At 39.7% G+C, this 16,138-nt stretch overlaps 1 protein-coding gene across 1 annotated transcript in view; it reads left to right on the top strand.

Annotated features, from left to right (window-relative positions):
• The window catches only part of LOC119176233 (nucleolar protein 9), an 84,140-nt gene that overhangs the window by 10,749 nt on the left and 57,253 nt on the right, over positions 1–16,138 (top strand). The window contains exons 3-6 of the mRNA XM_037427412.2: positions 2,036–2,206; positions 5,177–5,348; positions 9,805–9,912; positions 12,335–12,473. Of these exons, the coding sequence (XP_037283309.2) occupies positions 2,036–2,206; positions 5,177–5,348; positions 9,805–9,912; positions 12,335–12,473 (590 nt within the window). The remainder of the gene's footprint in view (positions 1–2,035; positions 2,207–5,176; positions 5,349–9,804; positions 9,913–12,334; positions 12,474–16,138) is intronic.

Below are 16,138 nucleotides of genomic sequence, written 5' to 3'. Positions count from 1 at the left end.
TTTTCGCGTGTCGATACATGTAGTTGAATGAAGTACTATCCTTAGCAGTGCGAGTTGGAACACCAAATTCATGTTTATGGGGTGAGTGTTGTGTTTTCAACGCCAAAAAAATTTAGTCGCATTGGTCGTGCAGTGCAGAAATAGTTTCAAGAGTCCCCTGTTGGCAATGAAAATCGCTGTCAAAGGCATGTCAAGTGCTTTGTCCATTGTTGTGTAGGCATTATTCGCGAAGTTCCTCTTTCATGTGCTTGCAAGTACATCGGCCAGACTGGTCGATGACACGTGCCGCAAAAAACGTAAAAATTTATTAAATGGAGCCGTATCATTTCACATCGCATTGTCAGTAATGCAAATGTAATTCCACTTTTGAAAGCACAGTAATTTTGTACCGTCACCCTAATCAGACCGCATGAGGAATCTTGGGAGACATATCATATCGTGAAGAATGTCACACTTTGTAAGTTAACCTTCTGTATTATTACTAGACAAGAAATTAAACTCTATTAATCGACTTTAAATACTCACCTTGGTTGTTTGAATATTTGTGCCTTTTTATGAATGCATGGTGCACCTCCGTTTTCATTTACATTTTTTCACACATGCAATAAACTTTCTGTTGAAGGCGATCATTATGGTGTATGTATTTTTTTCCTTGTCCTGCTTTTTTTTTTTTTTTTTGCAGCTTAAGTTTTATTGCAACCTGTAGTTATTCCATTCTGTAGCCAACGATGGTTGGTAGGCACTTATCATTTGTTATCTACTGTGGACCGACGCGCACAATGTCTAGTTGTATCTTATTTTAGTAAATGCTGACTATACCTTCTAGCATACTCTTCACTATCAGAACCTCGCATTGTGTTGTCAGCAGTGTTGATGGGCGGGAATTCCAAATGCACTCGCCAATTGTAGACCGCTCGAGTACTTCTTTGGCAACCAAGTTCTTTTTTTTCCAATGCCGTATGCCATGTTGGGGAGAGAGAGAGAGAAAAAAAAGACGACGCTTTTGAATCGCTCAGCTGGTCAAACAGTTGTACAAATAGAAACCATAGAAAGGCTGTCTCAGCTAAATACTGTAGTTCAGGATCGAGGTACGCAGTAATATGTTGCACTTAGCTTAATTCACATTATCTGAATGGTACTGGCACAGCGCTAGAGGAAAGCTAAAGTGTGAGGCTCTCTGGTGAGGCCTGTACTCTGGTGAGGCCTGTACTGTCTGCCGCACTCATTAAGACGGCTGCTGCAGCGTACACACTTTTCTTATAAACGCTTTCGCGCCCGTTGGTGGCACAGCTGTGCTTGAAAAAGGTCGATTGACACCCCTGTTATTAAAGATAAGGAAAGTGTAATCTTACTTTGGAGTATAGTTAACAGGTAGTACTAATAAAAAATGGTATTGTTTATAACATAAAAGGGAAATGTGCCTTTATAAAAGTAGCAGTCACTGTATTGGACCTTGAGAAATGTAATTCACACAGTATGTATTGCTATTGGGCCAGCATGATAGCCACCTGCATGGATGCAGCCATGTTGACACTTAGTGCCACATTTCTGCCTGGCATTAAGATCCGTGTTCGTATTGTAAACCTAAAACTCATGAAAGTGTCCAGCATCCTGCTGGCGCATGCCTTTCTGGCACGGTCGTGGCTGTTTCGCACCACTTCTACAGCACTTCAGCACTGAACGTTGCACCACCACCATTTATAGATGACAGCACCATTACTGTAAGATAGGGAAGCATACTTATATTACACATTTGCACATAAAATTCTGTGGGCATTTTCGGGGTAGTGGTGAGTGTTGTCTTATCTCCTTTGCTCAAATACTGTGGAGTTGGCATTTTAATTACCCGGTTGGGTAGCTCAGTATAGTTTTTTTCTGAACTTGCTCATGTGTTCTTTTGCCTATGGGTAGAACACTTAAGTGCTATAAAGGGAGCCCTAAGGGAGTCCAGAGACAATCTTACTCTTTTACTGTTTGTCCTGAATTAAATTTTTGTGTGCTAATAACATGATTTATTTATTGTTTTGCCTTCCAGTACATTGCATCTGAGGGAGAGTGTGAGTATACTGATCCAAGGAAAAGGCATGGCATTGATACAGCAAAGAAAAGGGCTGTCGAAGGCAAGAAACGCTTGGCTACTTCTCAGGACAGTTCGCAACACATTGACACTTCACACGTGACGAGGCTGGCGGGCTGCCATGACAAGGTATATTTATATTACCGCTATAACGTTAAAGAGCTCTTTTCGCAAAAATTCTCCATGATTGAAAAATTTAGAAAGATAAAATAAATGATAAAGATGTCCAGGTCCAAGTGAGGATCGAAAACCCAGGTTGAAACGCGGGCGTTTTATCTCACAACCACGCTTCTGCTTGGATATAAGATGGAAATAACCTGCTCTGCTTGGAAGTGCAGTGAAACTAACTTTGCCTCATAAACATGCACGCCCTGTATGCAAGCTTCACCTACAACATGTAATGACGCAGTAACATTGCATGGTACAAGGGTACATTGCCATCGGGCATCAGAACTATCATAACGACTTCGTGGTTTAAAGCCGGCCACCCATTACAAAAGGTACACACATTACTGTGCGAATTCTCTTAAAACCACGTAGTGACTGCATGACAAGTTCATAAACATTTCACGTGCTCATTGTTTAAAGCATGCTACCTATTGCACAGAATCTAGCCATATGCAAAAGCTTCACTGACACAAGCCATTTTCAACTTTATCAATTACATTGTAGTAATCCACAGTTTAGAGCTCTCGAGTAACATCATACAATAAAACGTATGCGCTAAGTGGTTGAAGTATGCACTAGGGGCAAGATATCGCTGTTGCGTTCAAGTCTTAAAGGTGAAACTTAAGGCTCCCTCAATTTTCTTTTAAATCACATGTAGTAAATGCTCTATAATGAGTGCTGCTGAGATACTAATTGAAATTTAATAACTACTTGGCCTTGTTCTCATTTGCACCTAAAAGGCCCCTCACCTGGCCTATTGAAAAATTCTTTTTATGCACTGGAACATATAATGTTTAGGAAGAGTTTTGTATAAATTGTATTGCATGTTTGTTCATTATTAGCGAAAGTAGAAAAGCTGAAATGGTCACATTGCCTTACCATCATTCTCTTTCTCTTGCCCCTTTGACAGTAGGGATGAGATAACTAGGTGCGCAGAAAAATGAGGCTAGGGAGAGAATTTGCTGCCATGACAAAGACATGGTGCCTTGATTGAGCATTGGTTCCAGCTAGAGCACGAGATGTTGACTTGGTTACCAAGAGTGTTGGCAGAATTTTGTCTTGGGGGATAGGGGTGAACCCGTGTTGTATAGCCAGCATTGCAATTGGGAGGGGAGGGGGGGTGCTTGTGTGGCTTGAGGGGGGCAAGTGGCCCTTTTTCACCCCCTTGCTGATGCCCATGGTAGCTACTGTGCATGTTTAGCTTGCCTATAAATTAAAGGCATATTCATGAGAGTCCTGTTGGTGCAGTCAGACTACCATTTGAATGGTACAGTGCGGTGTGACAAATTTGCTAAATGTATGGAGCCACCTTTTGTCAGCATTGGCAATGAGGTAGCGTGCATGACCACAGGTGATGATGAACATTTCTTTGAGATCAAATTGTGCAAGATAACTGTTGGAGGCTCTGGCATTGATATGTGTCCCAGCTTACATACAAATCCTTACCATTTTCTTTTACAAGTTAATTTTTGGCCTGCAAAGACACCAGAGGAGAATTCTGAGCTATATTAATTTTATGTATTTCAGTGCCAATGAAGTGGTTACCTGTTTTTGCTTTGAAAGTAGGCTTGATATCCAAAAACAGATGCGTAACTGGAGGAGGTAATGACACTACCTTGACATTCATGCACCAGCTCGTTGAAATGTCACGAATTTTTGCAGCATCTGCTTGAGTCTATATAATCGTCTGTGTAAGGAACTGCATTGAGTATTAAAAAAAAAAAAGGATCAACTGCCCAGCCTAGTAAGATTTGACTTTTATTTTGACAGAGCATTCTTATTAAAAGAGAATAGCAGTACCTTTATTTCTGAAGTTTTGGTAACTGAATCTTTGGAGTGACATTCAAAAATTAAATTTCGTTCTTTCTATTCCTCATTGTTAATACATTTTGGCCAAACAAATAAAACGAGTTGAAAGGCTTGTCTAAACTAATTTGGTCTTGCTGTTTGTGTCTTCATAAGAACAAAATACTTTTGTCTCATCATGCAGCCATGCTATTAGTTTCATGTATATGTCATTTTGAGTCATTTAAGCTACACTTACACCACAGTACTAATCTGAAGGTTGTACACCTGCTGCTCGTGCATAAAGATGGTCTAATTTTAAAATCTTGTTCTCTAATGAAAATGCAGCTTACATGGCTCCCCAGTCACATTATTTGCATAGTTTGGAAGTGTATACTTGCTCAGTTATTATTCTTGCTGATGCAACTGTGTCTTTGCTCTACCTCATTATATCTCACTTTTTATTTTTGGCGAAGTATTGTTAAATGAGACTCACCATGTCCATGCAGTATATGCATGAAACTTTGTAACTCACATGGAAACATGTTTTGCCAGTCGTTACTTTTATATTCACTGGTTCTATAGAACACATCTTCGTCCAGTGAGAAGGTGCAAGATCACAAGAGGCTTAAGTCCGTCAAGAAATGCTGCATTGCCATCACAAACTTTGAAAGCTACGTGATGACTTTGTTTACAATGTGAAATTGACGGGCTAGGACATGAGAGAGTGGAAAGAGCACAGATGAGAACAATCATGTCCTACAACATTCTGGCTACCTCTATGCCACATTTGACAGCTAGCTTTGCTTGGCAGTAGTGAGTGATCTCTCCTCATAATATCATTGTCCTCGCTCTGGACTGATGCGGCAACGTTTTGGCTAACAGACCTCAAAGGTAACACTTGCACTTCTCGAGCCATGTAGGCTGTGGCTACCTCTCAAAGAACCAATAGTTTGTGTGGCTCTTAAACATTACAAGGAAGAATCCCTCTTTCATCATCTGCATTCCTTTTTTTTTTCTACATGGCTTTCTGTAGCTGTCTTACTTTGACAGGCTCACGAATTCTAAATATAATTGACTATTTGAGTATAATATAATCTTTAAAAAACATTGTAATAAGCATTTGGAGTGTTTTTTTTTTTGCAGGTTGTATCTTGGGTACTAGCTGTAGGACGCTTCTGCTTGGAAAATATAAAAGAGTTTGTCTTCAGCGGAGTGCCTACGCATGTAATTCGCAGCATTGTACAAGTTTTAGGAGGATGTTATGTGGAAAAACATCTTTCACGACCGCAAACAAGTAAAAAGAGACAAAAAACAGGTATGCTGGCTTTCTTTAAAGACGATAGTCTCTCTTGGGGACCTTCGACAGAAAAATTTTGGTCTGTCTGTCTGCCTGTTTGTCTGTGCATTTGTCTGTTTGTCTGCTCTTAACGATACCTCAAACGGTTGACCCCATCCGCAGCACCCACCTATATTGCTCAAGATTCAGGGTTCATACTTGTGTGATTGTCAATTAAAAAGCAATCGTTATGCATATCTGAGTTACCATAACAACACGTCGATGTTTTGTATGTGTGGCTTTATACTGGAGAAGGCACACACAAGTAATTCTAAGGACCGCAACGTTAAGCACGCTGTGCTGACAGTGCAACGAGATGCTCAAAAAGGCAGGTGTTACCAATGCTTTGCTAAAATGACACGGTAGTGGCACCTGTCCGACGCTTTGCGTTCTACACCTTATCGCCTCCGAGAATGCCATGCATATTTCTCCGCAGGCACGCACGCCTTCCTTCGTTTTCGAAGATAACTGTTACATGGCGCTCGTGTCTAACGTGCCTCGATGCACTCGTTCGCCTCCGCTGCACGCTCGAGGCACTCGAATGCAGCACCTCCAGAATACCATTCGCCGATTTTTTTTCTTTGGTATCTTTTCGCACCAAAACAAACTACTAGTAGACTGAAGTTTTTTTTTTTACATTATGTAGTTTCACTTAGTGAGAACAGCTATGGAATTTCATGATAAGGAACAGTGTAAAATGCACTTCCCTGCTTCATTCATCTGGCTGCCTATGCACACCCCTGGCTACGATGATTTACGATGAAAATAAACTTTTATGGCTTGTTTTGTTTTTGTATGGCATATTCTAAGGCATATAGCTTAACTTCGGGAATGTTGCAAACACCATTTGTTTTATGGAATTGCAGGCCAGGGCAAAATGCTTGCAGATATATTTTAACAACTTGGAAATTCAAGAAATTTTCATAAGCTATTTTGTGGTCCTTAATATTGAGTATAGGTGTCTATGAAGGACATCTACTGCAAGGAAGAGATCATTTTGCTTGAAAGCCATTATTATGACTTCTAAACTGCAACTAGAGTGACTTGTGATGACTTGTGTCACATTAGAAACAGCTATAGCTAATGAGTGCAACTTACTTGCTGCATGTGAGTGTTTTATTGAAAGCAAGATGTAATCATTTATAAATTAGTTTCTTCTTATTGTAGTAATCATGTTTTATTGTACTCGAGTGTATACATGTTGATGAGGAAAAAAAAAGCCAATAAAACAAAGCAAATGCCACTTAATTATTGCATGTAGTAGGTCCCTGACTGCTAGTTTTACAAAGGCCCCCCCCCCCCCCCTCTATTCCCACTATCTGTGGTTGTGGCCCTGTTATTTGTTGTTATTTGTAAGACATTCTCATGTTGGGGTGGTCATCACCAATAAACAAATTAGTATGAACCAGCTTCATTGATATAATTCAATGCTGAGGGCCCTTGTGTCATTAAGGAACTTGGTGCTGATTTGGCGGGACAAAACATAACTGTAATGTGCACTGAACTGAGGAAATGCCACAAAGTTGGAGGAAATAGGCGTAATGAAGTGTGATCAGCTTCATTTGAAAGATGTCTCGTGTGTAAGTTGTTTTTGATAAGACAAATTTTATTAATAACTCGTGAAGTGAAGCTTGGTAAAATAGTCTGAAACTGATGATTTTACCTTTCAGATAATATTTTGCATTCTGTTTATGCACTCAAACCTCGACATAACGAACTCGGATATAATGAAATATTGGTTATAATTGAGTAAATGAAGAATATTCTTGCAATAGATATAGTGTTAAAAAATACCTTTATGATAAATTTTTGGATATAACGAACTTATTTTGGTGTAAGATGCGCTTGGTTAAAATGAGGTTTGAGTGTATTGACTCTGGTTAACGGGATGCTGTAGATAAATCACACACTTCACACATTTAGTGTATCGGTAACGATGCTTTACCGGGCGCCCAGGTTCTCTTTTCTCAAACATGGTTTTAATGGAAAGCCAGCAGAGATTTTGAGGAGTGCTAGATACAATGTGCACATCAACGCGTGTGCAAGCTTGTTCCAAACCATGTAACACACCGCGACATGCAGTTTGAAAAAATAAACAATAAAGGTTAAAATATGTTAGGAAGACTGGCAGATGCGTGAATGATGATTTGCATGAATGCTGCAACAATGTTTGCCGACACAACAATGGGTACTTAGCCCTTGATTGCAATACATATAACCTTGAAAAAAAAAAAAACCAACTGATGAGATCAAAAGGTTTTCAGGTGTAATGCGGCTGCAGCAAGTACAAGACCTAGTTGATTGGCAGAAGACAAAAGAGGCCTTCGCACTGCAGTGGGTACAGTCAGGCTAACAATGATGCTGATTCGATAAATAGCAGGTGGTGGAGTGAAGCAGTTCCCATTTAACAAAGGAAATAATTGGTGGAGCTTAGATTTATAGATAGGGCATAAACTGCATCAATGTGTTGCTCATGTGCATGACCAGTAAAAGTTATATGTGTGGTAATCAAGTACCATTTTTATCATTTATGCTATTTTTGTTTTTTCTTAATCTCTTATGTGACATTCTCTTTATATCTTCTTGCATATCTGCAATAAATTTCAGTTGTAAGTCAGCACTTTATCTGTCGTGTTATTTCCTCTTCTTTTTTTTGTGTGTAATTTCTGTGTTACTAACATTTGACATCTATAGTAGACTCCTATTAAACGAAACTCTTTTAAATGAAATTGATGCTTAAATGAAACAACTGCCTGTAATATGTTTGGTTTCGTACTTTAATATTATACCCCTGTTTATCTCTCAATAAATGAGACTCCTCCTAAAGGAAACACATTTTTCTAATCCCTTCAGGTGTCATTTAAAAGAAGTCTACTGTATCGTCAGCTTGCTGGAAGAGGGGCTTTTTTCGCATTAAAGTTGCACACATTCTTGCTACCGTTTGGGCTTATTGCTCCCGTCTCAAAAATGCCACATTGAAATGAAAAACAGTTTGAATGCTCATGTCAGCAACTTTTGGTTATTTTGCTTTACAAGACCTGTTGACTGTACAAAATTCATAGGAAAACGAAAATGGGAAAATGAAAATTAAGCACCAGAATGAAAAAAAGAGGAAGGGAAAGAACTCGGTATATACCTTCGGTTCCTTCTTCTTCATCTCATTCCAACACTAAATTTTTTGTATGGATCACTTAGTACAGCTTGCTAAGTTCATCCTTTTTATTACAATGAATTCAGATAGGCTGGCAAATGAACACTTAAGCTGTGTTTAGGGGAAACTCTTAAATGAACAGAGAGTTTACTTTATGCAGCCTTTACTTTGTTGAGCATTCTTTTCACATTATTGCCACAATTATTTTACTGACTTTTTTATCATCTTTGAATGCTTCCAGCCTACAGCAGACATATAAAGTAAAGTTGTGCTTCTGTACAATGAGCTTAGTAAGTCTTAGGTTCTTGCATGGTACCTCTGCATGAAGACAAAGAAAGAAAATACTTAGTCATTCAGTGCTTTAGTATGGATGAGATGACCTTGGCATGAGCCTTTGCTTCGCTTGGTGTAGTTTATTGGGAATGCATGCAGTAAGAGTACTTGAGAGTACAGACTATCGAATCAATTGGGGATAAGCACGTTACAAATATATCAAAATGACATTTGGCAGCCCCAAAGCCAATAATAAAGGTATAAGCATGGATTATTTACTATTGGGCAGTGTTGTGTTGAAGCAATTGTAACACGTGCAGAAGGCTTAGATCAGTCAGTACTGCCATGAAAATAAAATAGCGTTATCATCAAATTATATCAAAAAGCCTCATTCCAAGGTTGTTTACCAACTGAAGTTTCAGGAAAATGAAAACTGTGCGCATTGATTCAGAGATCGAAGTGTAGGAAAAAAAAAAGAAGCGAAATTCAGATTTCTTAAATACAATGATCAAAGAAAATCACGGAATATAATTTACGCAAAAAAAAAGAAAAAGAATGTATGCTCAAACTGGTGTGTGGTTACGTCTAACCTTTACTACCGAAGTGTAAAACCAGTATAAAAAATGAATTAATCTTTTAGTTTTGTAATAGCAGTTTTTCTAAGAGGTCACACCCATTTTCTTTGTGTCATCACTTCAATTTTTTTATTCACAAAATAGGATTCACAGAGCGTTAGTTAATTGTATTACATCATTATAAAAATTTCTTAAAAGTTGACATGCTGTTTAGAGAATCCTTCCATCAAACACCCTTTGTCTGTTCTCTTCCTGGTTATGTTGTAGGCTATTTTGCAATGCTCAAGGTCAAGCAAGGAACGTTACTATCGTATATATATGCTATTCTGCTTTGCATATGGTCCAAAATCTGTTTTATATGTGGCAGTGGGCCCAGTTTACTGTCAAAAATGCCAAAAGATTAATGGAGTGCATTTTTCCTTTGTTTTCTGCTTAGCTATAGAGCAACAGAAAAAAAACGTTGAAGTTGTTGATGTTCCTGAAGAGTATGATGAACTCTTTGGGATATATGTTGAAACTATAAAAACAGAGTTCGACATGTTGGGTAAGTGCATTTTGTATAATAAGCAGTGTCACCTACTGGGATTGCTGTGGTAGCCATTTGTTATGATGGTGGATGTGTAACAGTCTAATACATTTTGAAATAAGGTAAATGTCTCCTTAGTAAAATGATAGCTAGTAAGAGCTTGCTGTGCCAGTGCTGAGTATAAACTCACTGTGGCACGTCTGGCTCTGTGAATGCACAGTGAGGAGCAATGGAGACAGGTCACCCGTGCCAGGAAGTCCTCTTGCAGATGAATCGTGTTGTACTGCAATGTAGTGTTGTGTATATTTTGGTTTGAACTGTGCATTCTAATCTACCTGCAGACCTCTTTTGGAATTTTAGAAGCATGGCTCTAAGGGGATTGCAGTTGATCCTGTGAAACCTTGTTTGCTTGATTTAAAAAGTGCAGTACTGTTTGGGTGCTGGCACAATGTTTCCACTTCCGTAGTTTAACACAACGACAGAATAAGTGTGACCTTATACCACTGAAAAAAGTGCTGCCTTATGTGTAGTAAAGTACAAAGAATTCATTAAAGAAAGCTTTTGAACAATGGCATTGTTTCGTCGACTATACAGTAAAAGCAAAATGAAAGTGGGTGTGCTTTGTTTGTCCAAATTACTTTGAAAATGGAAATATTTCCATGTAAAAAGTGAGCATTCACAAATTCTTGTCAAAAAGCTCATTAGAATGTGTCGTTGGGCTAGTTGGTTCATGCTGAAGGAAGGTTAGGTACGCTACCGATGTAAATAAAAAAAGGGAACAGGATAGAGCATGAGCTTGCAACTTACTTTAAAAAGGCTCTTTTTATATACGTGCAGACATGTATGCAGTTGTGCAGTACAATGCTGAAAAAATTTCACATGTATCACATTACTAAAACGAAGCATTAAATAATTTAGTTTTTGCTTTATGCAGGGTGACAGACGTGTCCCTGATGCACACATTTCATTTCACACTGATAAAATATCCCTTCAAAAGCTCACGTGCCACAGTGTTTTTGCTCCTTCCAAGTATGCGAATATTTGTAAGGTCCGTCCCACATATGCAGGATTTATATTGTATAGGTAAATGGGCACTGATTTTATTTTTAATCGAAAGCTTGTGCTCCCTCTCTTGCCTTGTGAGTAATGCAGCATTCGGTACTATACAGTACTATAAACTATACTACTATGTAGTACTCTAAACTTTGCCTCATGTAAGTGGCATTTCCCAAAGGACGCACATCATGCAAGGTACAAATGGCCTTGCATGCTTTTTATCGTGAAGGGTCAGCTTTTTCAGTGCTGCAATGCAGGGACAGAGGCCGGCCAATTTCTGTGGGGCTGAAAAAACAATAGGTAACAATAGGTACTTTGTATCTGTTTGCCACTTTCTTTAAGTTGTGGGAAACTTTATGCATATTATAACTTTGTGCATATATGGCACGACCTGTGGTCTTTTATCCGCCAGTTGTTTTGTTTTCCGCTTGCCCTTCAGTTTTTGATGGAGAGTTTCTGCTACTGCTACCATAACAGAGCAAGGGTATCTTGCTGAATTTAGCCTCTCTACCTGGGGGTTAAAACTTTCCTGCATTTTGTGAGTGCAGGGCCGCATCAATGCAGATTCAGGGCACATTGGTGCTGTTGCCCTTTTAACAAGTGTTATTTGTGTCAAGTCAGTTGCAAGTCGACGCTGTATTCTGTCCCCTTTTATTTTTGTCTTTGTTGTGTCCTTAATCTTTCCTCGAAAAGCACAGTTAACCAGGAGGACCTCGACCTGTCTCAACCTAAATCCAAGACATGCCTTCTTAATGTCAGAATATACAACTCATTATTCATTAATATAATTAGGAAATAGCCCTTGTACCAATAAACACCGTTAGGTCAGTAGACAGTTGATTATGTAAATGTCAGCATTAGGAATAAATGCAACAGAACTTCGATATTATTAGTGTTTAAAACTGACGTCTTTGTCCCTTTCAGCCTTGCGTTACTGCCGTGCACATAAAGTCATGATTACGATCGATAGTGCTTAGAATTAGTTTTGTTGAGCAACTGATATGACCTTCTGAATGATGTAACTGGCTGGCATTTTTCAGTTCAGTGAACTACAATTCATTGTGAAAAAGTTGTTTGGCTTCTAATCCGTAAAAACAGAAGAGAACAAAGGCAGGAAGTTTGGTGAGTTGTTACGAAGTAATGGTGGAAAAAATTGTATAAATTTAATATACAGAGACAGAAAAGAACAGCTGAAATTTCTGCATTTTTTGTCTTCTGTGGGTACATGTTAAAGTTTTTGATGTTTTTCACCGTAAATTTGAACTGTCACCTATTTTTCTGTCTTGCTATAGTCAATGCGCCATGTATGATCAAGGTATTTCCTGCTTGCTTTCTTACTTATGTGCTTTTATTAGAAAATGGTCATTATTGCTTCATTTTGCAGATATCATGACAAACAATGTGGCATCGATGCTTCTACAAGCCTTGATTCTTATATTGCAATTAAAGAATCCAAAATTGCTATTTAGATTAGTGAAGCATATTGCCAATGCTATCTTTTCAGAATCACCAAGTGATGAAAGGTACGTGTATTGTTATTCTACATTTACTTTGCTGCATTTTCTGGAAGAGCATTTGTGACTTTGTTTAATTTTATACAGTTGGATTGTTAAAATTTTTTTGCTTTGAAATTCTATCATGTGTAATACAGCCCTTTGAGGATAACAGGTAATGAAGCCAGTGAAAGCTTATGGGGCTTTAATTTATTCATGTATTTGTTTCATTTTATAACTACTGCAGACAAGAAGTTCTTGCACTCTGTAAAATAAAGAAAAAAACAATTAACAAAAAACATTAAAGGATCTCTGACACGAATTTGGAAATTTGAGATGCTTGTGTTGTTTGCTGGTCCTGTGTGTGGCCACTTCTAAGTGAATAAAATATTAAAGACGAGCGTTGCTTAGAAGACATTTTAATTTGGTTTTAAAGTAATGGTGCATGCTCATCTGGGTGGGTATTCAGGTGCTGTCGATATTTCCTATGGTTTGACGTAGGTGCCCCCTCGTCATTTTGCTGAGGTCGAGCAACTATTGTCGGCATCAGAAAATGTTTGCGGGGTGCACAATACCCCGACTGGCACCTGGCAAGCACTCTTGTTCATCAACCCTCTTTTTTTCGGAGAAAGACTTGCTCAAAGCACCCACATTGTTCCATTCTTCACCACCTGTGGGCTCATTTGGCAAGTGGCGTCGTCACGGACCCGTGCCATTGGGGGGTTTCGACCACCTCCCACGCCTAGCCGTGCGTGGCTTAGCCGTGTTCGGAGAAAAAGGGATCCTGAGGGTTGAGCCAACACTGGGTGTTTGGACCTTAAGGCCCCCTTGGCAGAGGCAACACACCCGTTTGGTTCTGGCTTTACGTAGATGGCACCCCTGGGCTGACCCACCCACGGGAAATTGGCAGTCGCCTTTTCCTATCTGTCTCTCTCTCTCTCTCTACATTTTCATCTTTCTCTCTGTCTTTCTCAATGCGAAGCATTTCTTAGAAAACTTTGGCGACTTGGGGCGTATTTACGTGTCTATCTATCGATCCATCCATCCATTCATCCGTCCCCGCCCGCCCGCCTGCCTAGGACTTCGAGCTCTCCTGGTCGTTTCGATAATGGTATTGATGCCGAAATCGGTATGGCATAACATTACTATATACTATATATGCTATTTTTTCTTTTTCTTTATTTGTAACAATAAAGTGGAAAGGGGTAGCCGTTTCCAAGTACTGGTGACAAAAATTCCTTCGTTTATTTTCTACTTCAATAAAAAAAAAGACATTACTTTATGACAAACATAACTGACTTGTCATAACAGGAAAATCATGACATGTATGTCATGAATGTCTTGACTTACATTTCATGGTCTTGCTGCTCTTGCGATGGTTTCATTTACATGACATTTTGCAAAACTGGTGTGGTATGACATGACTGCATGGTGAACATAAGTGACAGATCCTAACGTGGAAATCATGACATGGATGTCATGTAAGTCATGACATAACGCCACACACATGGTGTGCTCGCGGTCGTTCTGCAAGCTTCACATATACCAAATTGGGTATTACGGGATGTGAATGGATGACAAAGGTAAATGACATGTCTAAATGTGATAATCATGATATGTGTGTCATGTGAAACATGATTACATGCCACATTCATGGCGTGCTCATGGCCGTTTCGCTAGCTCCACATATACCAAATTCGGTATCACGTGATGTGAATGGCCGGTGAAGGTACATGACACGTCCAAGCATGATAATCTTGATATGTGTGTCATGTAAAACACGACTACTAGCTACGCTCATAGCGCGCTCGTGGCCGTTTTTCTAGTTCCACATATACCAAATTTGGTATCACGTAACGTGAATAGACGAAGAAGGTAAATGACACGTCAAAACATGATAATCATAACAAGCGTGTCATGTAAAACATGACTACTTTGTACACTCAAAGCGTACTCGTAGTTATTGCGCTAGCTCCAGGTGTCACGTCACGTGATGCTAAATTTGGTATCACGTGACGCGAACAGATGTTGAAGCTAAATGACACGTTGAAACATGAATATCATGACATGGGTGTTATGTAAAACATGACTAAATTCTACACTCATAGTGCACTTGTGGTCGTTCTGCTAGCTTCACATGTACCAAATTCCGCGTAATGTGACGTGATTCAACGACGACGGTAAATGACACGTCCAAACATGATAATGATTATATGCGTGTCATGTAAAACATGACTACATGCTACGCTCATAGCGTGCTTGCTACCGTTTCACTAGCTCCACATATACCAAATTTGGTGTCACGCGACATGAATAGACAACGAAGGTAAATGACACGTCCAAACATAATAATGATGGCCTGGATCATGGCCATAATAGTCATGTACGGCATAATTTATGTCTGTCTCGTAACATTATACTTATTTTAAAATGATATATCTACCTTCCTACTTCATGCTGTGCATATCATCAAATCCCCCAGTACGTGCGATCTGCCAATTTTTCATCTTTCCTGTCATCTTCTCTCTTTCGTTTACTTCCAAATTTCCTGGCGGCGAGTGTTAACCTTGTGTAATTACTCAAACTTGAGTAGGTATATATGGTTGAAGCGGTGATGCATGGCTGGCAACTTCAAGTTTTCCACCTTGCAGCATCCCCTTGTTGGGTCCGGTGGCGGGCGGCCACCATCGCCTGCGAACTTAAGACACTCCGTATGGCGAACTTTTTTCCCCCGTTCCCTGATCGCCACCTGAAAAGGTGGTGCACCGAAAAATCGTTCATATTCCCTGGACCAAAGCAGTCCTTCCCCAAATATCATGTTGCGCATAGCCAAAAAGATAATAAGACAGTCCGAGCAATTTCATCTTTTCTTGTATCGAAAAACCTCACGGAAGTAATTGGCGCTATAAATTCCGTCAAAATGTGAGGCGGCAACCTTCTTCTGGAAGTCCGCGACAAGCTTTATTATGACAACCTCTTCAGCCTTGTAGGATTTGGGGATGTCTCTATTAGGCCCACACAGATCCATGAGCACAGTCCACACTGTCGTCTCTGATGATGATCTTCTTGAACTCTCAGAAAGGGAATTATTGGAAGGCTGGCAAGATCAGAACACAGTGCAGGTCCAAATAATAGTAGCACGATGAGACGATAAAGAAATATCATTGAAACACATAATTATCACCTTCGGTACCAGTGACACCCTATTCAATTGAAACCGGCAAATGTAAGCTCCGTGTCAGGCCCTATAATACGAAAACCTCGTACATGTTTCTAATGTCAGCGCTTTGTAAATGGGTCGCAAAGCTGCAGAGGGAGCGCTACTTGCGCAGAATGTGGCTTTTACAAACACTTGTCGTAAACTTGTATCGCAGCAGCCCATTGTGCGAACTGTGAAGGAGACCATCGCGCCTACTCGCGATCGGGCCCATCGTGGAAAAAACAAAAACAAATCCTTGATCTTAAAGTGAAATTCAGTCTGTCCTTTCAAGAAGTCTGTAAACGGTTTTCGCTCCATCAGTCCAGTCCGTCCTTTTCCAATAGGATGTGCTGGGACACCGTGACAAGTTTTCTTGTGCTCATGAAAGTCGCACAGAGTGTGATCACGGCCATGCCACTAGCACCCCCAGCTGGAGCAGGCTGTACTGACTACTCCGCCCCATGTCAAACAGGTCCAGCAAACTTCCGAGTCTGCC

This window comes from Rhipicephalus microplus, chromosome X, assembly GCF_043290135.1.
Source record: "Rhipicephalus microplus isolate Deutch F79 chromosome X, USDA_Rmic, whole genome shotgun sequence".
Taxonomy (NCBI): domain Eukaryota; kingdom Metazoa; phylum Arthropoda; class Arachnida; order Ixodida; family Ixodidae; genus Rhipicephalus; species Rhipicephalus microplus.
This window is presented reverse-complemented; position numbering and strand designations above follow the sequence as displayed.